The sequence below is a fragment of the Salminus brasiliensis genome, chromosome 2 (assembly GCF_030463535.1).
Source record: "Salminus brasiliensis chromosome 2, fSalBra1.hap2, whole genome shotgun sequence".
Taxonomy (NCBI): domain Eukaryota; kingdom Metazoa; phylum Chordata; class Actinopteri; order Characiformes; family Bryconidae; genus Salminus; species Salminus brasiliensis.
The window spans coordinates 276,279-297,930 of NC_132879.1; the positions used below are offsets into that span (position 1 = coordinate 276,279).

Here is a 21,652-nt window from a genome sequence, read left to right on the forward strand (position 1 = left end):
TACACTGAGGAGGAGGAGCTACAGTCTCTCATTAGGGTGAATATTAATAACGCTCTAAATGTAGGTATTGTGATATACACTGAGGAGGAGGAGCTACAGTCTCTCATTAGGGTGAATATTAATAACGCTCTAAATGTAGGTATTGTGATATACACTGAGGAGGAGGAGCTACAGTCTCTCATTAGGGTGAATATTAATAACGCTCTAAATGTAGGTATTGTGATATACACTGAGGAGGAGGAGCTACAGTCTATCATTAGGGTAAATATTAATAACGCTCTAAATGTAGGTATTGTGATATACACTGAGGAGGAGGAGCTACAGTCTCTCATTAGGGTGAATATTAATAACTCTAAATGTAGGTATTGTGATATACACTGAGGAGGAGGAGCTACAGTCTCTCATTAGGGTGAATATTAATAACGCTCTAAATGTAGGTATTGTGATATACACTGAGGAGGAGGAGCTACAGTCTCTCATTAGGGTGAATATTAATAACTCTAAATGTAGGTATTGTGATATACACTGAGGAGGCGGAGCTACAGTCTCTCATTAGGGTGAATATTAATAACGCTCTAAATGTAGGTATTGTGATATACACTGAGGAGGTGGAGCTACAGTCTCTCATTAGGGTGAATATTAATAACGCTCTAAATGTAGGTATTGTGATATACACTGAGGAGGAGGAGCTACAGTCTCTCATTAGGGTGAATATTAATAACGCTCTAAATGTAGGTATTGTGATATACACTGAGGAGGAGGAGCTACAGTCTCTCATTAGGGTGAATATTAATAACGCTCTAAATGTAGGTATTGTGATATACACTGAGGAGGAGGAGCTACAGTCTCTCATTAGGGTGAATAATAATAACTCTAAATGTAGGTATTGTGATATACACTGAGGAGGAGGAGCTACAGTCTCTCATTAGGGTGAATATTAATAACGCTCTAAATGTAGGTATTGTGATATACACTGAGGAGGAGGAGCTACAGTCTCTCATTAGGGTGAATATTAATAACTCTAAATGTAGGTATTGTGATATACACTGAGGAGGCGGAGCTACAGTCTCTCATTAGGGTGAATATTAATAACGCTCTAAATGTAGGTATTGTGATATACACTGAGGAGGTGGAGCTACAGTCTCTCATTAGGGTGAATATTAATAACGCTCTAAATGTAGGTATTGTGATATACACTGAGGAGGAGGAGCTACAGTCTCTCATTAGGGTGAATATTAATAACGCTCTAAATGTAGGTATTGTGATATACACTGAGGAGGAGGAGCTACAGTCTCTCATTAGGGTGAATATTAATAACGCTCTAAATGTAGGTATTGTGATATACACTGAGGAGGAGGAGCTACAGTCTCTCATTAGGGTGAATAATAATAACTCTAAATGTAGGTATTGTGATATACACTGAGTAGGAGGAGCTACAGTCTCTCATTAGGGTGAATATTAATAACGCTCTAAATGTAGGTATTGTGATATACACTGAGGAGGAGGAGCTACAGTCTCTCATTAGGGTGAATATTAATAACTCTAAATGTAGGTATTGTGATATACACTGAGGAGGTGGAGCTACAGTCTCTCATTAGGGTGAATATTAATAACGCTCTAAATGTAGGTATTGTGATATACACTGAGGAGGTGGAGCTACAGTCTCTCATTAGGGTGAATATTAATAACGCTCTAAATGTAGGTATTGTGATATACACTGAGGAGGAGGAGCTACAGTCTCTCATTAGGGTGAATATTAATAACGCTCTAAATGTAGGTATTGTGATATACACTGAGGAGGAGGAGCTACAGTCTCTCATTAGGGTGAATATTAATAACGCTCTAAATGTAGGTATTGTGATATACACTGAGGAGGCGGAGCTACAGTCTCTCATTAGGGTGAATATTAATAACGGTCTAAATGTAGGTATTGTGATATACACTGAGGAGGTGGAGCTACAGTCTCTAATTAGGGTGAATATTAATAACGCTCTAAATGTAGGTATTGTGATATACACTGAGGAGGAGGAGCTACAGTCTCTCATTAGGGTGAATATTAATAACGCTCTAAATGTAGGTATTGTGATGTACACTGAGGAGGAGGAGCTACAGTCTCTCATTAGGGTGAATATTAATAACTCTAAATGTAGGTATTGTGATATACACTGAGGAGGAGGAGCTACAGTCTCTCATTAGGGTGAATATTAATAACGCTCTAAATGTAGGTATTGTGATATACACTGAGGAGGAGGAGCTACAGTCTCTCATTAGGGTGAATATTAATAACTCTAAATGTAGGTATTGTGATATACACTGAGGAGGCGGAGCTACAGTCTCTCATTAGGGTGAATATTAATAACGCTCTAAATGTAGGTATTGTGATATACACTGAGGAGGCGGAGCTACAGTCTCTAATTAGGGTGAATATTAATAACGCTCTAAATGTAGGTATTGTGATATACACTGAGGAGGCGGAGCTACAGTCTCTCATTAGGGTGAATATTAATAACGCTCTAAATGTAGGTATTGTGATATACACTGAGGAGGCGGAGCTACAGTCTCTAATTAGGGTGAATATTAATAACGCTCTAAATGTAGGTATTGTGATATACACTGAGGAGGCGGAGCTACAGTCTCTCATTAGGGTGAATATTAATAACGCTCTAAATGTAGGTATTGTGATATACACTGAGGAGGAGGAGCTACAGTCTCTCATTAGGGTGAATATTAATAAGGCTCTAAATGTAGGTATTGTGATATACACTGAGGAGGAGGAGCTACAGTCTCTCATTAGGGTGAATATTAATAACGCTCTAAATGTAGGTATTGTGATATACACTGAGGAGGAGGAGCTACAGTCTCTCATTAGGGTGAATATTAATAACGCTCTAAATGTAGGTATTGTGATATACACTGAGGAGGAGGAGCTACAGTCTCTCATTAGGGTGAATATTAATAACGCTCTAAATGTAGGTATTGTGATATACACTGAGGAGGAGGAGCTACAGTCTCTCATTAGGGTGAATATTAATAACTCTAAATGTAGGTATTGTGATATACACTGAGGAGGAGGAGCTACAGTCTCTCATTAGGGTGAATATTAATAACTCTAAATGTAGGTATTGTGATATACACTGAGGAGGAGGAGCTACAGTCTCTCATTAGGGTGAATATTAATAACGCTCTACATGTAGGTATTGTGATATACACTGAGGAGGCGGAGCTACAGTCTCTCATTAGGGTGAATATTAATAACGCTCTAAATGTAGGTATTGTGATATACACTGAGAAGGCGGAGCTACAGTCTCTCATTAGGGTGAATATTAATAACGCTCTAAATGTAGGTATTGTGATATACACTGAGGAGGAGGAGCTACAGTCTCTCATTAGGGTGAATATTAATAACGCTCTAAATGTAGGTATTGTGATATACACTGAGGAGGAGGAGCTACAGTCTCTCATTAGGGTGAATATTAATAACGCTCTAAATGTAGGTATTGTGATATACACTGAGGAGGAGGAGCTACAGTCTCTCATTAGGGTGAATATTAATAACGCTCTAAATGTAGGTATTGTGATATACACTGAGGAGGAGGAGCTACAGTCTCTCATTAGGGTGAATATTAATAACGCTCTAAATGTAGGTATTGTGATATACACTGAGGAGGAGGAGCTACAGTCTCTCATTAGGGTGAATATTAATAACGCTCTAAATGTAGGTATTGTGATATACACTGAGGAGGAGGAGCTACAGTCTCTCATTAGGGTGAATATTAATAACGCTCTACATGTAGGTATTGTGATATACACTGAGGAGGAGGAGCTACAGTCTCTCATTAGGGTGAATATTAATAACGCTCTACATGTAGGTATTGTGATATACACTGAGGAGGCGGAGCTACAGTCTCTCATTAGGGTGAATATTAATAACGCTCTACATGTAGGTATTGTGATATACACTGAGGAGGCGGAGCTACAGTCTCTCATTAGGGTGAATATTAATAACGCTCTACATGTAGGTATTGTGATATACACTGAGGAGGCGGAGCTACAGTCTCTCATTAGAGTGAATATTAATAACGCTCTACATGTAGGTATTATGGTATACACTGAGGAGGCGGAGCTACAGTCTCTCATTAGGGTGAATATTAATGACGCTCTAAATGTAGGTATTGTGATATACACTGAGGAGGAGGAGCTACAGTCTCTCATTAGGGTGAATATTAATAACTCTAAATGTAGGTATTGTGATATACACTGAGGAGGAGGAGCTACAGTCTCTGATTAGGGTGAATATTAATAACGCTCTAAATGTAGGTATTGTGATATACACTGACGAGGAGGAGCTACAGTCTCTCATTAGGGTGAATATTAATAACTCTAAATGTAGGTATTGTGATATACACTGAGGAGGAGGAGCTACAGTCTCTCATTAGGGTGAATATTAATAACGCTCTAAATGTAGGTATTGTGATATACACTGACGAGGCGGAGCTACAGTCTCTCATTAGGGTGAATAATAATAACGCTCTAAATGTAGGTATTGTGATATACACTGAGGAGGAGGAGCTACAGTCTCTCATTAGGGTGAATATTAATAACGCTCTAAATGTAGGTATTATGATATACACTGAGGAGGAGGAGCTACAGTCTCAATAGGGTGAATATTAATAACGCTCTAAATGTAGGTATTGTGATATACACTGAGGAGGAGCTACAGTCTCTCATTAGGGTGAATATTAATAACGCTCTAAATGTAGGTATTGTGATATACACTGAGGAGGAGGAGCTACAGTCTCTCATTAGGGTGAATATTAATAACGCTCTACATGTAAGTATTGTGATATACACTGAGGAGGAGGAGCTACAGTCTCTCATTAGGGTGAATATTAATAGCGCTCTAAATGTAGGTATTGTGATATACACTGAGGAGGAGGAGCTACAGTCTCTCATTAGGGTGAATTTTAATAACGCTCTAAATGTAGGTACTGTGATATACACTGAGGAGGAGGAGCTACAGTCTCTCATTAGGGTGAATATTAATAACGCTCTAAATGTAGGTATTGTGATATACACTGAGGAGGTGGAGCTACAGTCTCTGATTAGGGTGAATATTAATAACGCTCTAAATGTAGGTATTGTGATATACACTGAGGAGGAGGAGCTACAGTCTCTCATTAGGGTGAATATTAATAACGCTCTAAATGTAGGTATTGTGATATACACTGAGGAGGAGGAGCTACAGTCTCTCATTAGGGTGAATATTAATAACGCTCTAAATATAGGTATTGTGATATACACTGAGGAGGAGGAGCTACAGTCTCTCATTAGGGTGAATATTAATAACTCTAAATGTAGGTATTGTGATATACACTGAGGAGGAGGAGCTACAGTCTCTCATTAGGGTGAATATTAATAACGCTCTAAATGTAGGTATTGTGATATACACTGAGGAGGAGGAGCTACAGTCTCTCATTAGGGTGAATATTAATAACTCTAAATGTAGGTATTGTGATATACACTGAGGAGGCGGAGCTACAGTCTCTCATTAGGGTGAATATTAATAACGCTCTAAATGTAGGTATTGTGATATACACTGAGGAGGCGGAGCTACAGTCTCTAATTAGGGTGAATATTAATAACGCTCTAAATGTAGGTATTGTGATATACACTGAGGAGGTGGAGCTACAGTCTCTCATTTGGGTGAATATTAATAACGCTCTAAATGTAGGTATTGTGATATACACTGAGGAGGAGGAGCTACAGTCTCTCATTAGGGTGAATATTAATAACGCTCTAAATGTAGGTATTGTGATATACACTGAGGAGGAGGAGCTACAGTCTCTCATTAGGGTGAATATTAATAACGCTCTAAATGTAGGTATTGTGATATACACTGAGGAGGAGGAGCAACATTCTCTCATTAGGGTGAATATTAATAATGCTCTAAATGTAGGTATTGTGATATACACTGAGGAGGAGGAGCTACAGTCTCTCATTAGGGTGAATATTAATAACGCTCTACATGTAGGTATTGTGATATACACTGAGGAGGAGGAGCTACAGTCTCTCATTAGGGTGAATATTAATAACGCTCTACATGTAGGTATTGTGATATACACTGAGGAGGCGGAGCTACAGTCTCTCATTAGGGTGAATATTAATAATGCTCTACATGTAGGTATTGTGATATACACTGAGGAGGTGGAGCTACAGTCTCTCATTAGGGTGAATATTAATAACGCTCTAAATGTAGGTATTGTGATATACACTGAGGAGGAGGAGCTACAGTCTCTCATTAGGGTGAATATTAATAACGCTCTAAATGTAGGTATTGTGATATACACTGAGGAGGAGGAGCTACAATCTATCATTAGGGTGAATATTAATAACGCTCTAAATGTAGGTATTGTGATATACACTGAGGAGGAGGAGCTACAGTCTCTCATTAGGGTGAATATTAATAACTCTAAATGTAGGTATTGTGATATACACTGAGGAGGAGGAGCTACAGTCTCTCATTAGGGTGAATATTAATAACGCTCTAAATGTAGGTATTGTGATATACACTGAGGAGGAGGAGCTACAGTCTCTCATTAGGGTGAATATTAATAACTCTAAATGTAGGTATTGTGATATACACTGAGGAGGAGGAGCTACAGTCTCTCATTAGGGTGAATATTAATAACGCTCTACATGTAGGTATTGTGATATACACTGAGGAGGAGGAGCTACAGTCTCTCATTAGGGTGAATATTAATAACGCTCTACATGTAGGTATTGTGATATACACTGAGGAGGCGGAGCTACAGTCTCTCATTAGGGTGAATATTAATAATGCTCTACATGTAGGTATTGTGATATACACTGAGGAGGTGGAGCTACAGTCTCTCATTAGGGTGAATATTAATAACGCTCTAAATGTAGGTATTGTGATATACACTGAGGAGGAGGAGCTACAGTCTCTCATTAGGGTGAATATTAATAACGCTCTAAATGTAGGTATTGTGATATACACTGAGGAGGAGGAGCTACAGTCTCTCATTAGGGTGAATATTAATAACGCTCTAAATGTAGGTATTGTGATATACACTGAGGAGGAGGAGCTACAGTCTCTCATTAGGGTGAATATTAATAACGCTCTAAATGTAGGTATTGTGATATACACTGAGGAGGAGGAGCTACAGTCTCTCATTAGGGTGAATATTAATAACGCTCTACATGTAGGTATTGTGATATACACTGAGGAGGAGGAGCTGCAGTCTCTCATTAGGGTGAATATTAATAACGCTCTACATGTAGGTATTGTGATATACACTGAGGAGGCGGAGCTGCAGTCTCTCATTAGGGTGAATATAAATAATGCTCTACATGTAGGTATTGTGATATACACTGAGGAGGCGGAGCTACAGTCTCTCATTAGGGTGAATATTAATAACGCTCTACATGTAGGTATTGTGATATACACTGAGGAGGCGGAGCTACAGTCTCTCATTAGAGTGAATATTAATAACGCTCTACATGTAGGTATTATGGTATACACTGAGGAGGCGGAGCTACAGTCTCTCATTAGGGTGAATATTAATGACGCTCTAAATGTAGGTATTGTGATATACACTGAGGAGGAGGAGCTACAGTCTCTCATTAGGGTGAATATTAATAACTCTAAATGTAGGTATTGTGATATACACTGAGGAGGAGGAGCTACAGTCTCTGATTAGGGTGAATATTAATAACGCTCTAAATGTAGGTATTGTGATATACACTGACGAGGAGGAGCTACAGTCTCTCATTAGGGCGAATATTAATAACTCTAAATGTAGGTATTGTGATATACACTGACGAGGAGGAGCTACAGTCTCTCATTAGGGTGAATATTAATAACTCTAAATGTAGGTATTGTGATATACACTGAGGAGGAGGAGCTACAGTCTCTCATTAGGGTGAATATTAATAGCGCTCTAAATGTAGGTATTGTGATATACACTGAGGAGGAGGAGCTACAGTCTCTCATTAGGGTGAATATTAATAACGCTCTAAATGTAGGTACTGTGATATACACTGAGGAGGAGGAGCTACAGTCTCTCATTAGGGTGAATATTAATAACGCTCTAAATGTAGGTATTGTGATATACACTGAGGATGTGGAGTTACAGTCTCTGATTAGGGTGAATATTAATAACGCTCTAAATGTAGGTATTGTGATATACACTGAGGAGGAGGAGCTACAGTCTCTCATTAGGGTGAATATTAATAACGCTCTAAATGTAGGTATTGTGATATACACTGAGGAGGAGGAGCTACAGTCTATCATTAGGGTGAATATTAATAACGCTCTAAATGTAGGTATTGTGATATACACTGAGGAGGAGGAGCTACAGTCTCTCATTAGGGTGAATATTAATAACTCTAAATGTAGGTATTGTGATATACACTGAGGAGGAGGAGCTACAGTCTCTCATTAGGGTGAATATTAATAACGCTCTAAATGTAGGTATTGTGATATACACTGAGGAGGAGGAGCTACAGTCTCTCATTAGGGTGAATATTAATAACGCTCTAAATGTAGGTATTGTGATATACACTGAGGAGGAGGAGCTACAGTCTATCATTAGGGTGAATATTAATAACGCTCTAAATGTAGGTATTGTGATATACACTGAGGAGGAGGAGCTACAGTCTCTCATTAGGGTGAATATTAATAACTCTAAATGTAGGTATTGTGATATACACTGAGGAGGAGGAGCTACAGTCTCTCATTAGGGTGAATATTAATAACTCTAAATGTAGGTATTGTGATATACACTGAGGAGGCGGAGCTACAGTCTCTCATTAGGGTGAATATTAATAACGCTCTAAATGTAGGTATTGTGATATACACTGAGGAGGTGGAGCTACAGTCTCTCATTAGGGTGAATATTAATAACGCTCTAAATGTAGGTATTGTGATATACACTGAGGAGGAGGAGCTACAGTCTCTCATTAGGGTGAATATTAATAACGCTCTAAATGTAGGTATTGTGATATACACTGAGGAGGAGGAGCTACAGTCTCTCATTAGGGTGAATATTAATAACGCTCTAAATGTAGGTATTGTGATATACACTGAGGAGGAGGAGCTACAGTCTCTCATTAGGGTGAATATTAATAACTCTAAATGTAGGTATTGTGATATACACTGAGGAGGTGGAGCTACAGTCTCTCATTAGGGTGAATATTAATAACGCTCTAAATGTAGGTATTGTGATATACACTGAGGAGGTGGAGCTACAGTCTCTCATTAGGGTGAATATTAATAACGCTCTAAATGTAGGTATTGTGATATACACTGAGGAGGAGGAGCTACAGTCTCTCATTAGGGTGAATATTAATAACGCTCTAAATGTAGGTATTGTGATATACACTGAGGAGGAGGAGCTACAGTCTCTCATTAGGGTGAATATTAATAACGCTCTAAATGTAGGTATTGTGATATACACTGAGGAGGCGGAGCTACAGTCTCTCATTAGGGTGAATATTAATAACGGTCTAAATGTAGGTATTGTGATATACACTGAGGAGGTGGAGCTACAGTCTCTAATTAGGGTGAATATTAATAACGCTCTAAATGTAGGTATTGTGATATACACTGAGGAGGAGGAGCTACAGTCTCTCATTAGGGTGAATATTAATAACGCTCTAAATGTAGGTATTGTGATATACACTGAGGAGGAGGAGCTACAGTCTCTCATTAGGGTGAATATTAATAACTCTAAATGTAGGTATTGTGATATACACTGAGGAGGAGGAGCTACAGTCTCTCATTAGGGTGAATATTAATAACGCTCTAAATGTAGGTATTGTGATATACACTGAGGAGGAGGAGCTACAGTCTCTCATTAGGGTGAATATTAATAACTCTAAATGTAGGTATTGTGATATACACTGAGGAGGCGGAGCTACAGTCTCTCATTAGGGTGAATATTAATAACGCTCTAAATGTAGGTATTGTGATATACACTGAGGAGGTGGAGCTACAGTCTCTCATTAGGGTGAATATTAATAACGCTCTAAATGTAGGTATTGTGATATACACTGAGGAGGAGGAGCTACAGTCTCTCATTAGGGTGAATATTAATAAGGCTCTAAATGTAGGTATTGTGATATACACTGAGGAGGAGGAGCTACAGTCTCTCATTAGGGTGAATATTAATAACGCTCTAAATGTAGGTATTGTGATATACACTGAGGAGGAGGAGCTACAGTCTCTCATTAGGGTGAATATTAATAACGCTCTAAATGTAGGTATTGTGATATACACTGAGGAGGAGGAGCTACAGTCTCTCATTAGGGTGAATATTAATAACGCTCTAAATGTAGATATTGTGATATACACTGAGGAGGAGGAGCTACAGTCTCTCATTAGGGTGAATATTAATAACTCTAAATGTAGGTATTGTGATATACACTGAGGAGGAGGAGCTACAGTCTCTCATTAGGGTGAATATTAATAACTCTAAATGTAGGTATTGTGATATACACTGAGGAGGAGGAGCTACAGTCTCTCATTAGGGTGAATATTAATAACGCTCTAAATGTAGGTATTGTGATATACACTGAGGAGGAGGAGCTACAGTCTCTCATTAGGGTGAATATTAATAACTCTAAATGTAGGTATTGTGATATACACTGAGGAGGCGGAGCTACAGTCTCTCATTAGGGTGAATATTAATAACGCTCTAAATGTAGGTATTGTGATATACACTGAGGAGGCGGAGCTACAGTCTCTAATTAGGGTGAATATTAATAACGCTCTAAATGTAGGTATTGTGATATACACTGAGGAGGCGGAGCTACAGTCTCTCATTAGGGTGAATATTAATAACGCTCTAAATGTAGGTATTGTGATATACACTGAGGAGGCGGAGCTACAGTCTCTAATTAGGGTGAATATTAATAACGCTCTAAATGTAGGTATTGTGATATACACTGAGGAGGTGGAGCTACAGTCTCTCATTAGGGTGAATATTAATAACGCTCTAAATGTAGGTATTGTGATATACACTGAGGAGGAGGAGCTACAGTCTCTCATTAGGGTGAATATTAATAAGGCTCTAAATGTAGGTATTGTGATATACACTGAGGAGGAGGAGCTACAGTCTCTCATTAGGGTGAATATTAATAACGCTCTAAATGTAGGTATTGTGATATACACTGAGGAGGGAGCAGAACACATTAGTGGGTGGAGTCTGGAGGAGAGGTTGACTAAGAAAACATTTAATTGCTCCAAATCAGGATTAAACTCACGTTCTGCCAGATGCCAAAAGGGACGACTTTGATGTTGGTGAGATTTACTCCACTTCTGTCCAGATACCTACAACACACACACACACATACACACACACACACACAGACACAAACACACACACACACACATACACACACACACACACACAGACACAAACAAACACACACACACACACACACACACACACAGACACATAGACACACACACACACAGACACTTACTACAAATAAGGTTACCAGTGAGTGGAAGCACAGTGTAGGTGTTTCTGATAAAGTGGCCAGTGAGTGGAAGCACAGTGTAGGTGTTTCTGATAAAGTGGCCAGTGAGTGGGCGAACGATGTCTGCTCTGAGTTCTGATCTGTGTGGAATCTGATTGGTTGAACATCAGTGTTGAATCGCGTGGCCTGTGGGTCAGTGGGAATCGACTGTACGAGAACAGTGGGGTGATCAGTCCTACCAGAACACAGGCCGCGAGGTGTCTCCCACATATACAGGAACATCAGGCCTCTTCTGAGAAAGCAGCTGCAGGGTTGGATAGCTGAGGACACACAGCAAAGCCATCAGCAGTTTATAAAAGGTGCACGTATTCGTCACTGTACAGTGTGGACTGTACAGCAAAATGTGTCCTCCGCATTTAACCCATCTGGTAGTGAACACACACACACACACACACGTGTTGGGGGCAGTGAGTACACACACACACCCAGAGCGGTGGGCAGCCAACTCCAGCGCCCGGGGAGCAGAGAGGGTAAAGGGCCTTGCTCAAGGGCCCAACAGTGGCAGCTTGCCGAGCCCGGGAATCGAACCCACAACCCTGTTATCGATATCCCGGCGCTCTAACCGCTGAGCCACCACTGCCCACAACATACAGTAAATATTATCATTACTCAACTTAACATTAAAACATATATTAAACATTAAATTAAACAACGCTCCAGTGCTAATTGGTGGGGTATACGCTTCTATTACTAGCTACATTAGCCTCAAAGCTCCAGTGCTAATTGGTGGGGTATACGCTTCTATTACTAGCTACATTAGCCTCAAAGCTCCAGTGCTAATTGGTGGGGAATACGCTTCCATTACTAGCTACATTAGCCTCAAAGCTCCAGTGCTAATTGGTGGGGTATACGCTTCTATTACTAGCTACATTAGCCTCAAAGCTCCAGTGCTAATTGGTGGGGTATACGCTTCTATTACTAGCTACATTAGCCTCAAAGCTCCAGTGCTAATTGGTGGGGTATACGCTTCTATTACTAGCTACATTAGCCTCAAAGCTCCAGTGCTAATTGGTGGGGTATACGCTTCTATTACTAGCTACATTAGCCTCAAAGCTCCAGTGCTAATTGGTGGGGAATACGCTTCCATTACTAGCTACATTAGCCTCAAAGCTCCAGTGCTAATTGGTGGGGAATACGCTTCCATTACTAGCTACATTAGCCTCAAAGCTCCAGTGCTAATTGGTGGGGTATACGCTTCTATTACTAGCTACATTAGCCTCAAAGCTCCAGTGCTAATTGGTGGGGTATACGCTTCTATTACTAGCTACATTAGCCTCAAAGCTCCAGTGCTAATTGGTGGGGTATACGCTTCTATTACTAGCTACATTAGCCTCAAAGCTCCAGTACTAATTGGTGGGGTATACGCTTCTATTACTAGCTACATTAGCCTCATAGCTCTAGTGCTAATTGGTGGGGTATACGCTTCTATTACTAGCTACATTAGCCTCAAAGCTCCAGTGCTAATTGGTGGGGTATACGCTTCTATTACTAGCTACATTAGCCTCAAAGCTCCAGTACTAATTGGTGGGGTATACGCTTCTATTACTAGCTACATTAGCCTCAAAGCTCCAGTGCTAATTGGTGGGGTATACGCTTCTATTACTAGCTACATTAGCCTCAAAGCTCCAGTACTAATTGGTGGGGTATACGCTTCTATTACTAGCTACATTAGCCTCATAGCTCTAGTGCTAATTGGTGGGGTATAGGCTTCTATTACTAGCTACATTAGCCTCATAGCTCTAGTGCTAATTGGTGGGGTATAAGCTTCCATTACTTTACCTGAGGTGGTCCGAGTGCATGTGGCTGATGTAGATGAGGTCAGCTCTGCACATTCGCTCCACAGCATCCTCCGGAGGTTCATGCAAGAGCCACCACCCTCGAGCAAATGCAGGGCCGGTCAGCCATGGGTCAAACATCATGCGTTTACCCCCTGCCTTCAGCTCCATACACGCATGGGTGATGTAGGTCAGCTGAGGACACACACACACACACACACACACACACACACACACACTTGTACTTCCTACCTTCTACTTCCACTTACTTGCCACTTTATTAGAAACACCATTTTGTGTGTGTGTGTGTGTGTGTGTGTGTGTGTTACCGTAACCTCTCCAGGCTGTAAGTCCTGTACTGGTCTGGGATCCGCGGCCCAGGGGTCCGGAGGGTCCAACTCAAGCAGCTCCAAACTTCCATCTGCAGACCTCACAACCTCTACACACACACACACACACACATACACACACACACACACTGCAATAAATCAAGCATTCAGTTAATATATTAAATAAAACCAAAAGAATCAAAACCAGCCAACATCCAACCAATCAGGACAAGGAGACAGGACCACCAACATCCAACCAATCAGGACAAGGAGACAGGACCACCAACATCCAACCAATCAGGACAAGGAGACAGGACCACCAACATCCTACTAATCAGGACAAGGAGACAGGACCACCAACATCCTACTAATCAGGACAAGGAGACAGGACCACCAACATCCAACCAATCAGGACAAGGAGACAGGACCACCAACATCCAACCAATCAGGACAAGGAGACAGGACCACCAACATCCTACTAATCAGGACAAGGAGACAGGACCACCAACATCCAACCAATCAGGACAAGGAGACAGGACCACCAACATCCTACTAATCAGGACAAGGAGACAGGACCACCAACATCCAACCAATCAGGACAAGGAGACAGGACCAACAACATCCTACCAATCAGGAAAAGGAGACAGGACCACCAACATCCAACCAATCAGGACAAGGAGACAGGACCACCAACATCCTACTAATCAGGACAAGGAGACAGGACCACCAACATCCAATAGGAAAGGTTTTTAGGGGCGGGGTTTTGAGGGGAACACTGAAGGGAGGGTCTGTACCTCTTTTAGGGGCGAGGTCTCAGTGAGATGTTCTTACCCAGCTCGTCCTGCAGGAAGCTGTCTGGAGGATTGACGTACTGCATGGTCGCCACATTCAGCTTCCAGTTGTGTTTAGTACAGCGCACTGTCCTGATTTACAGACACACACACACACACACCACACATACACACACCACACACACACACACACCACATACACACACCACACACATCAGCACAGGTGCATAATCTTTTAAAGAACATGAAATGTGGGTGAAATACAGTAAATATGTAACCTAACCCTCATCCTGGCCCTAATCTCAACCTCAACGTCAACCCCACATCTAATCCTAACCCTTATCCTGGCCCTAATCCCAACCTCAACGTCAACCCCACATCTAATCCTAACCTTCGTCCTGGCCCTAATCCCAACCTCAACGTCAACCCCACATCTAATCCTAACCCTTATCCTGGCCCTAATCCCAACCTCAACGTCAACCCCACATCTAATCCTAACCTTCGTCCTGGCCCTAATCCTAACCTCAACGTCAACCCCACATCTAATCCTAACCCTCATCCTGGCCCTAATCCCAACCTCAACGTCAACCCCACATCTAATCCTAACCCTTATCCTGGCCCTAATCCCAACCTCAACATCAACCCCACATCTAATCCTAACCTTCGTCCTGGCCCTAATCCTAACCTCACCGTCAACCCCTCATCTAATCCTAACCCTCATCCTGGCCCTAATCCTAACCTCAACCTCAACCCCATATCTAATCCTAACCCTCATGCTAACCCTCATCCTGGCCCTAATCCTAATCCTAACCTCAACCCTGTACCAACGCCCTAATCCTAACCTCAATGTCAAACCCACACTTAATCCTAACCCTCATCCTGGCCCTAATCCTAAACTCAACCTCAACCCCACACTTAATCCTAACCCTCATCCTGGCCCTAATCCTAACCTCAACCTCAACCCCATATCTAATCCTAACCCTCATCCTGGCCCTAATCCTAAACTTAACCTCAACCCCACACCTAATCCTAACCTTCACCCTGGCCCTAATCCTAACCTCAACCTCACACCTAATCCTGACCCTCATCCTGGCCCTAATCCTAACCTCAACCCCACACCTAATCCTAACCTTCACCCTGACCCTAATCCTAACCTCAACCTCAACCCCACACCTAATCCTAACCTTCACCCTGGCCCTAATACTAACTTCAACGTCAACCCCATATCTAATCCTAACCCTCATCCTGACCCTATTCCTAACTTCAGCGTCAACCCCACATCTAATCCTAACCTTCGTCCTGGCCCTAATCGTAACCTCAACCTCAACCCCATATCTAATCCTAACCCTCATCCTGGCCCTAATCCTAACCTCAACCCCACACATAATCCTAACCCTCATCCTGGCCCTAATCCTAACCTCAACATCAACCCCATATCTAATCCTAACCCTCATCCTATCCCTCATCCTGGCCCTAATCCTAATCCCAACCTCAACGTCAAACCCACACTTAATCCTAACCCTCATCCTGGCCCTAATCCTAACCTCAACCTCAACCCCACACCTAATCCTAACCCTCATCCTGGCCCTAATCCTAACCTCAACCTCAACCCCACACCTAATCCTAAACTTCACTCTGGCCCTAATCCTAACCTCAACCCCACACCTAATCCTGACCCTCATCCTGGCCCTAATCCTAACCTCAACGTCAACCCCACACCTAATCCTAACCCTCATCCTGGCCCTAATCCCAACCTCAACATCAACCCCACATCTAATCCTAACCCTCATCCTGGCCCTAATCCCAACCTCAACCCCACACCTAATCCTGACCCTCATCCTGGCCATAATCCCAACCTCAACCCCACCCCTAATCCTGACCCTCATCCTGGCCCTAATCCTAAACTCAACCTCAACCCCACACTTAATCCTAACCCTCATCCTGGCCCTAATCCTAACCTCAACCTCAACCCCATATCTAATCCTAACCCTCATCCTGGCCCTAATCCTAAACTTAACCTCAACCCCACACCTAATCCTAACCTTCACCCTGGCCCTAATCCTAACCTCAACCTCACACCTAATCCTGACCCTCATCCTGGCCCTAATCCTAACCTCAACCCCACACCTAATCCTAACCTTCACCCTGACCCTAATCCTAACCTCAACCTCAACCCCACACCTAATCCTAACCTTCACCCTGGCCCTAATACTAACTTCAACGTCAACCCCATATCTAATCCTAACCCTCATCCTGACCCTATTCCTAACTTCAGCGTCAACCCCACATCTAATCCTAACCTTCGTCCTGGCCCTAATCGTAACCTCAACCTCAACCCCATATCTAATCCTAACCCTCATCCTGGCCCTAATCCTAACCTCAACCCCACACATAATCCTAACCCTCATCCTGGCCCTAATCCTAACCTCAACGTCAACCCCATATCTAATCCTAACCCTCATCCTATCCCTCATCCTGGCCCTAATCCTAATCCCAACCTCAACGTCAAACCCACACTTAATCCTAACCCTCATCCTGGCCCTAATCCTAACCTCAACCTCAACCCCACACCTAATCCTAACCCTCATCCTGGCCCTAATCCTAACCTCAACCTCAACCCCACACCTAATCCTAAACTTCACTCTGGCCCTAATCCTAACCTCAACCCCACACCTAATCCTGACCCTCATCCTGGCCCTAATCCTAACCTCAACGTCAACCCCACACCTAATCCTAACCCTCATCCTGGCCCTAATCCCAACCTCAACATCAACCCCATATCTAATCCTAACCCTCATCCTGGCCCTAATCCCAACCTCAACCCCACACCTAATCCTGACCCTCATCCTGGCCATAATCCCAACCTCAACCCCACCCCTAATCCTGACCCTCATCCTGGCCCTAATCCCAACCTCAACCTCAACCCCACACCTAATCCTAACCCTCATCCTTGCCCTAATCCTAACCTCAACCTCAACCCCACACCTAATCCTAACCCTCATCCTGGCCCTAATCCTAATCCTAACCTCAACCCCACAACTAATCCTAACCCTCTGGCTGTTGGTCTTCCTCAGCAGCTTTAAGGCAGCTCGAATCTCTCAGACTGTCCATCGGGACGTTCTGGCAGTGTTGCGCCTTCCCGTCAATATCTCAACGAGGCGTTCAGCGCCATTAGGCCTCGGGAGGTCGTTAGGCTTAGTCAGTACTCATTTCTGACTGGCACTTAGCAACACATTCAAGGTCTAAGAACAGTGACGAGGAACCAGAGGCCCAGAGGAACACTGAACTGAAAGTAGTTTAACCTCTGAGCCCTCGGAGCTCTGAGTTTTTACCCTCGTCTTCACAGCCGTATGGTGAAGGGACTGTGGAGGAGCTGCGACTTCCTTCAACCCAGGCCGCATCCTGTTTCATCTTCAATACCACAGCTCTCATTTACTGGCACGAAAACATACCCATTTATGCACACACACACACTTACACACTTACACACATCTCTATTGGTAAAGCCATTTATTGTCAGATGACTGAGTTTCTCTTTTTTAATCATAATGACAACCAAAAACATCCAAGTGACCGCTTTGAAATGATAACTCTTCTCGTTCTCCTCTGAGAACTCGCTGGTCACTCCTTCTACAGGAGCTGGAAGTCTTGGATGATCCTGGATGATCAGTTATCGTTCTCGACTCCAAAAATCTGACTCGGTCCTGCAGATTTCTCCTCTTCAACATCCGGAGAGTTCCACCCTTCCTCTCGTCCAGTCTCTCGTCACTTCAAAACTTGACCACTGCAGCTCCCTTCTGGCTGCTCTCCCTCTTATCCAGAACACAGCGGGTCGGGTCGTCTTCAGCGTTTCTAAACTCAGCCATGTTCAGCTCCTCCTCTGCTGAGTTCTCTCTTCACTGGCTTCCTGTAGCTGCTGCCCAGGTCATCAGATTCAGACCCTGACTCTGGTCTACAAAGCCAAGACTGGACCAGCCAGCCCCTCCGTACTTGATGGCGATGGTCAAAAGCCGATCTGCACCAAGAGCCCTTCCAGCTTCAAGTACGGCTCGACTCGACCCGCCATCCTTTAAGATCCACGGAAGACGAGCGTCCAGACTTTTTACTGTCCTGCACCGAAGTGGTGGAACGAACTTCCCCTGGGTGTCCATGGAAATAGGAGTAGTGCAACCATGGAAATGGGTGTAGTGAAACAGTGTAACTATGGAAATGGGTATAGTGTTACCAAGTGTACCACTGAGATGGGTTTAGTGTAACCATGGAAATGGGTATAGTGTTACCAAGTGTACCACTGAGATGGGTTTAGTGTAACCATGGAAATGGGTATAGTGTTATCAAGTGTACCACTGAGATGGGTTTAGTGTAACCATGGAAATGGGTATAGTGTTACCAAGTGTACCACTGAGATGGGTTTAGTGTAACTATGGAAATGGGTATAGTGTTAACATGGAAATGGCTGTAGTGAAACCATGGAAATGTGTGAAGTGTTACCATGGAAATGTGTGTAGTGTTACTACAATGTGTGTAGTGTAAACATGCAAATGTGAGTAGTGTAAACATGCAAATGGGATTAGTGTAACCATGGAAATAGGAGTAGTGCAATCATGGAAATGGGTGCAGTGTAACCATAGAGAAATAGGAGTAGTGCAACCATGGAATGGGTGGAGTGTAACCATGGAAATAGGTGTAGTGAAACAGTGTAACTATGGAAATGATTAAAGTGTAACATTGAGATGGGTCTAGTAACTAAGCAAATGGGTTTAGTGTAACCATCGAAATGGGTATAGTGTTACCAAGTGTACCACTGAGATGGGTTTAGTGTAACCATGGAAATGGGTATAGTGTTACCAAGTGTACCACTGAGATGGGTTTAGTGTAACTATGGAAATGGGTATAGTGTTAACATGGAAATGGCTGTAGTGAAACCATGGAAATGTGTGAAGTGTTACCATGGAAATGTGTGTAGTGTTACTACAATGTGTGTAGTGTAAACATGCAAATGTGAGTAGTGTAAACATGCAAATGGGATTAGTGTAACCATGGAAATAGGAGTAGTGCAACCATGGAATGGGTGGAGTGTAACCATGGAAATAGGTGTAGTGAAACAGTGTAACTATGGAAATGATTAAAGTGTAACATTGAGATGGGTGTAGTAACTAAGCAAATGGGTTTAGTGTAACCATCGAAATGGGTATAGTGTTACCATGGAACTGGGTGTAGTGTAACTAAGCAAATGGGTTTAGTCTAACCATGGAAATGGGTGTAGTGTTACCACGGAAATGGCTGTAGTGAAACCATGGAAATGGGTGGAGTGAAACAGTGTAACTATGGAAATGATTGAAGTGTAACCATGAAAATGTGTGTAGTGTGTTAGATGTAGACCTGCTCTGATGTGAGAACCGGATGTCGGTGACTCTCCACCTTTACATTTTTACACACACCTGCCACCCATGTCCTCAATGTCTGCAATGAAGAGCCCCCCCTGGTGTTTGCACTGGTTCCTGCAGGCTCTGAAGGTATCCTGCTGTCTGTAGATGATGAAGCAGTGTCCATCTGAACTCCGGCTGAAGGTTATCCCTTCTTTAAGGTTCTGAGTGGCCAGAGCGTCCAGCGCCAGCACGGTCCGACACGCCTGAGCCATCTGCAGCCTGCCGAAGACCAAGACACATCACTCTCACACAGATAACCCCACAGTGTAAGCCCAGCAGTCACAGCAGCAGTCACACCAGCAGTTACACCAGCAGTCACTCCAGTCCCTCCAGTCGCACCAGCAGTCACACCAGCAGTCACTCCATTCACACCAACAGTCACACCAGCAGTCACTCCAGTCACTCCAGTCACACAAGCAGTCACTCCAGTCACTCCAGTCACACCAGCAGTCACTCCAGTCACTCCAGTCACACCAGCAGTCACTCCAGTCACTCCAGTCGCACTAGCAGTCACACCAGTCACACCAGCAGTCACCCGAGTCACACCAGCAGTCACTCCAATATTACAAATTGCTAATGGAGAGTCCCCTGCTGATACAGCCTGGTCAGTTCAGGCTGGTTGGTCAGTTGGCTCTTGACCAGTATAGGGTGTGTTTGAGTTTGATGGTTTGACTGGTCTACTAATGTGAACAGTTCGATGAAGCGAGTCCAGCAATTAGTCAATAAGCTTGTTGAGCAGGATGTCCAGGGTAGTTGGCCAGCATGACCAAGGTTGTTGACCAGTAGAACCAGTATGACCAAGCTGGTCCACCACCAGGCTACTCACATGACGGGTTAGGCTGAGTGGTGTGAGCAGTGTGAGGAAACCTGCGCCCCTGAAGGGACTGTATGTGTGAAGAGTGATGAGTGAGAAACAATGCTGACAAAGCAAAACTGCAGAACCGCAGAACCACAGAACCACAGATTACACTACAGAACTGTACATTACACTGAAGACAGCAGAAACTCTCTCACTGCTGAGAGACGGGGTTAGAGGATGAAAACTTCTACAGAGTGTCTCTACAGAGTTCTACAGTGTCTCTACAGTGTTCTACAGAGTTCTACAGTGTTCTACAAAGTGTCTCTACAGAGTTCTACAGAGTGTTCTACAGTGTTCTACAGTGTCTCTACAGTGTTCTACAGTGTCTCTACAGTGTTCTACAAAGTGTCTCTACAGAGTTCTACAGAGTTCTACAGTGTTCTACAGAGTGTCTCTACAGAGTTCTACAGAGTGTTCTACAGTGTCTCTACAGTGTTCTACAGAGTGTTCTACAGTGTCTCTACAGTGTTCTACAGAGTGTCTACAGAGTTCTACAGTGTCTCTACAGTGTTCTACAGTGTCTCTACAGAGTTCTACAGTGTCTCTACAGAGTTCTACAGAGTTCTACATTGTTCTACAGAGTTCTACAGTGTTCTACAGTGTCTCTACAGAGTTCTACAGAGTTCTACAGTGTCTCCACAGAATGTCTCTACAGAGTGTTCTACATTGTCTCTACAGAGTTCTACAGAGTTCTACAGTGTCTCTACAGAGTTCTACAGAGTTCTACAGTGTCTCCACAGAATGTCTCTACAGAGTGTTCTACATTGTCTCTACAGAGTTCTACAGAGTTCTACAGTGTCTCTACAGAGTTCTACATAGTTCTACAGAGTTCTACAGTGTCTCTACAGAGTGTTTCTACAGAGTTCTACAGTGTCTCTACAGAGTGTCTCTACAGAGTTCTACA

At 42.9% G+C, this 21,652-nt stretch overlaps 1 protein-coding gene across 1 annotated transcript in view; it reads right to left on the bottom strand.

Annotated features, from left to right (window-relative positions):
• The window catches only part of cmah (cytidine monophospho-N-acetylneuraminic acid hydroxylase), a 34,554-nt gene extending 14,453 nt beyond the window's left edge, over positions 1 to 20,101 (bottom strand). The window contains exons 1-6 of the mRNA XM_072674062.1: positions 19,902 to 20,101; positions 14,501 to 14,592; positions 13,670 to 13,779; positions 13,345 to 13,535; positions 11,745 to 11,825; positions 11,287 to 11,353 (exon numbers count right to left, since the gene is read on the bottom strand). Coding sequence (XP_072530163.1) covers positions 11,287 to 11,353; positions 11,745 to 11,825; positions 13,345 to 13,535; positions 13,670 to 13,779; positions 14,501 to 14,592; positions 19,902 to 20,101 — 741 coding nt within the window. The remainder of the gene's footprint in view (positions 1 to 11,286; positions 11,354 to 11,744; positions 11,826 to 13,344; positions 13,536 to 13,669; positions 13,780 to 14,500; positions 14,593 to 19,901) is intronic.
• Between the last annotated feature and the right edge of the window lie 1,551 nt (positions 20,102 to 21,652).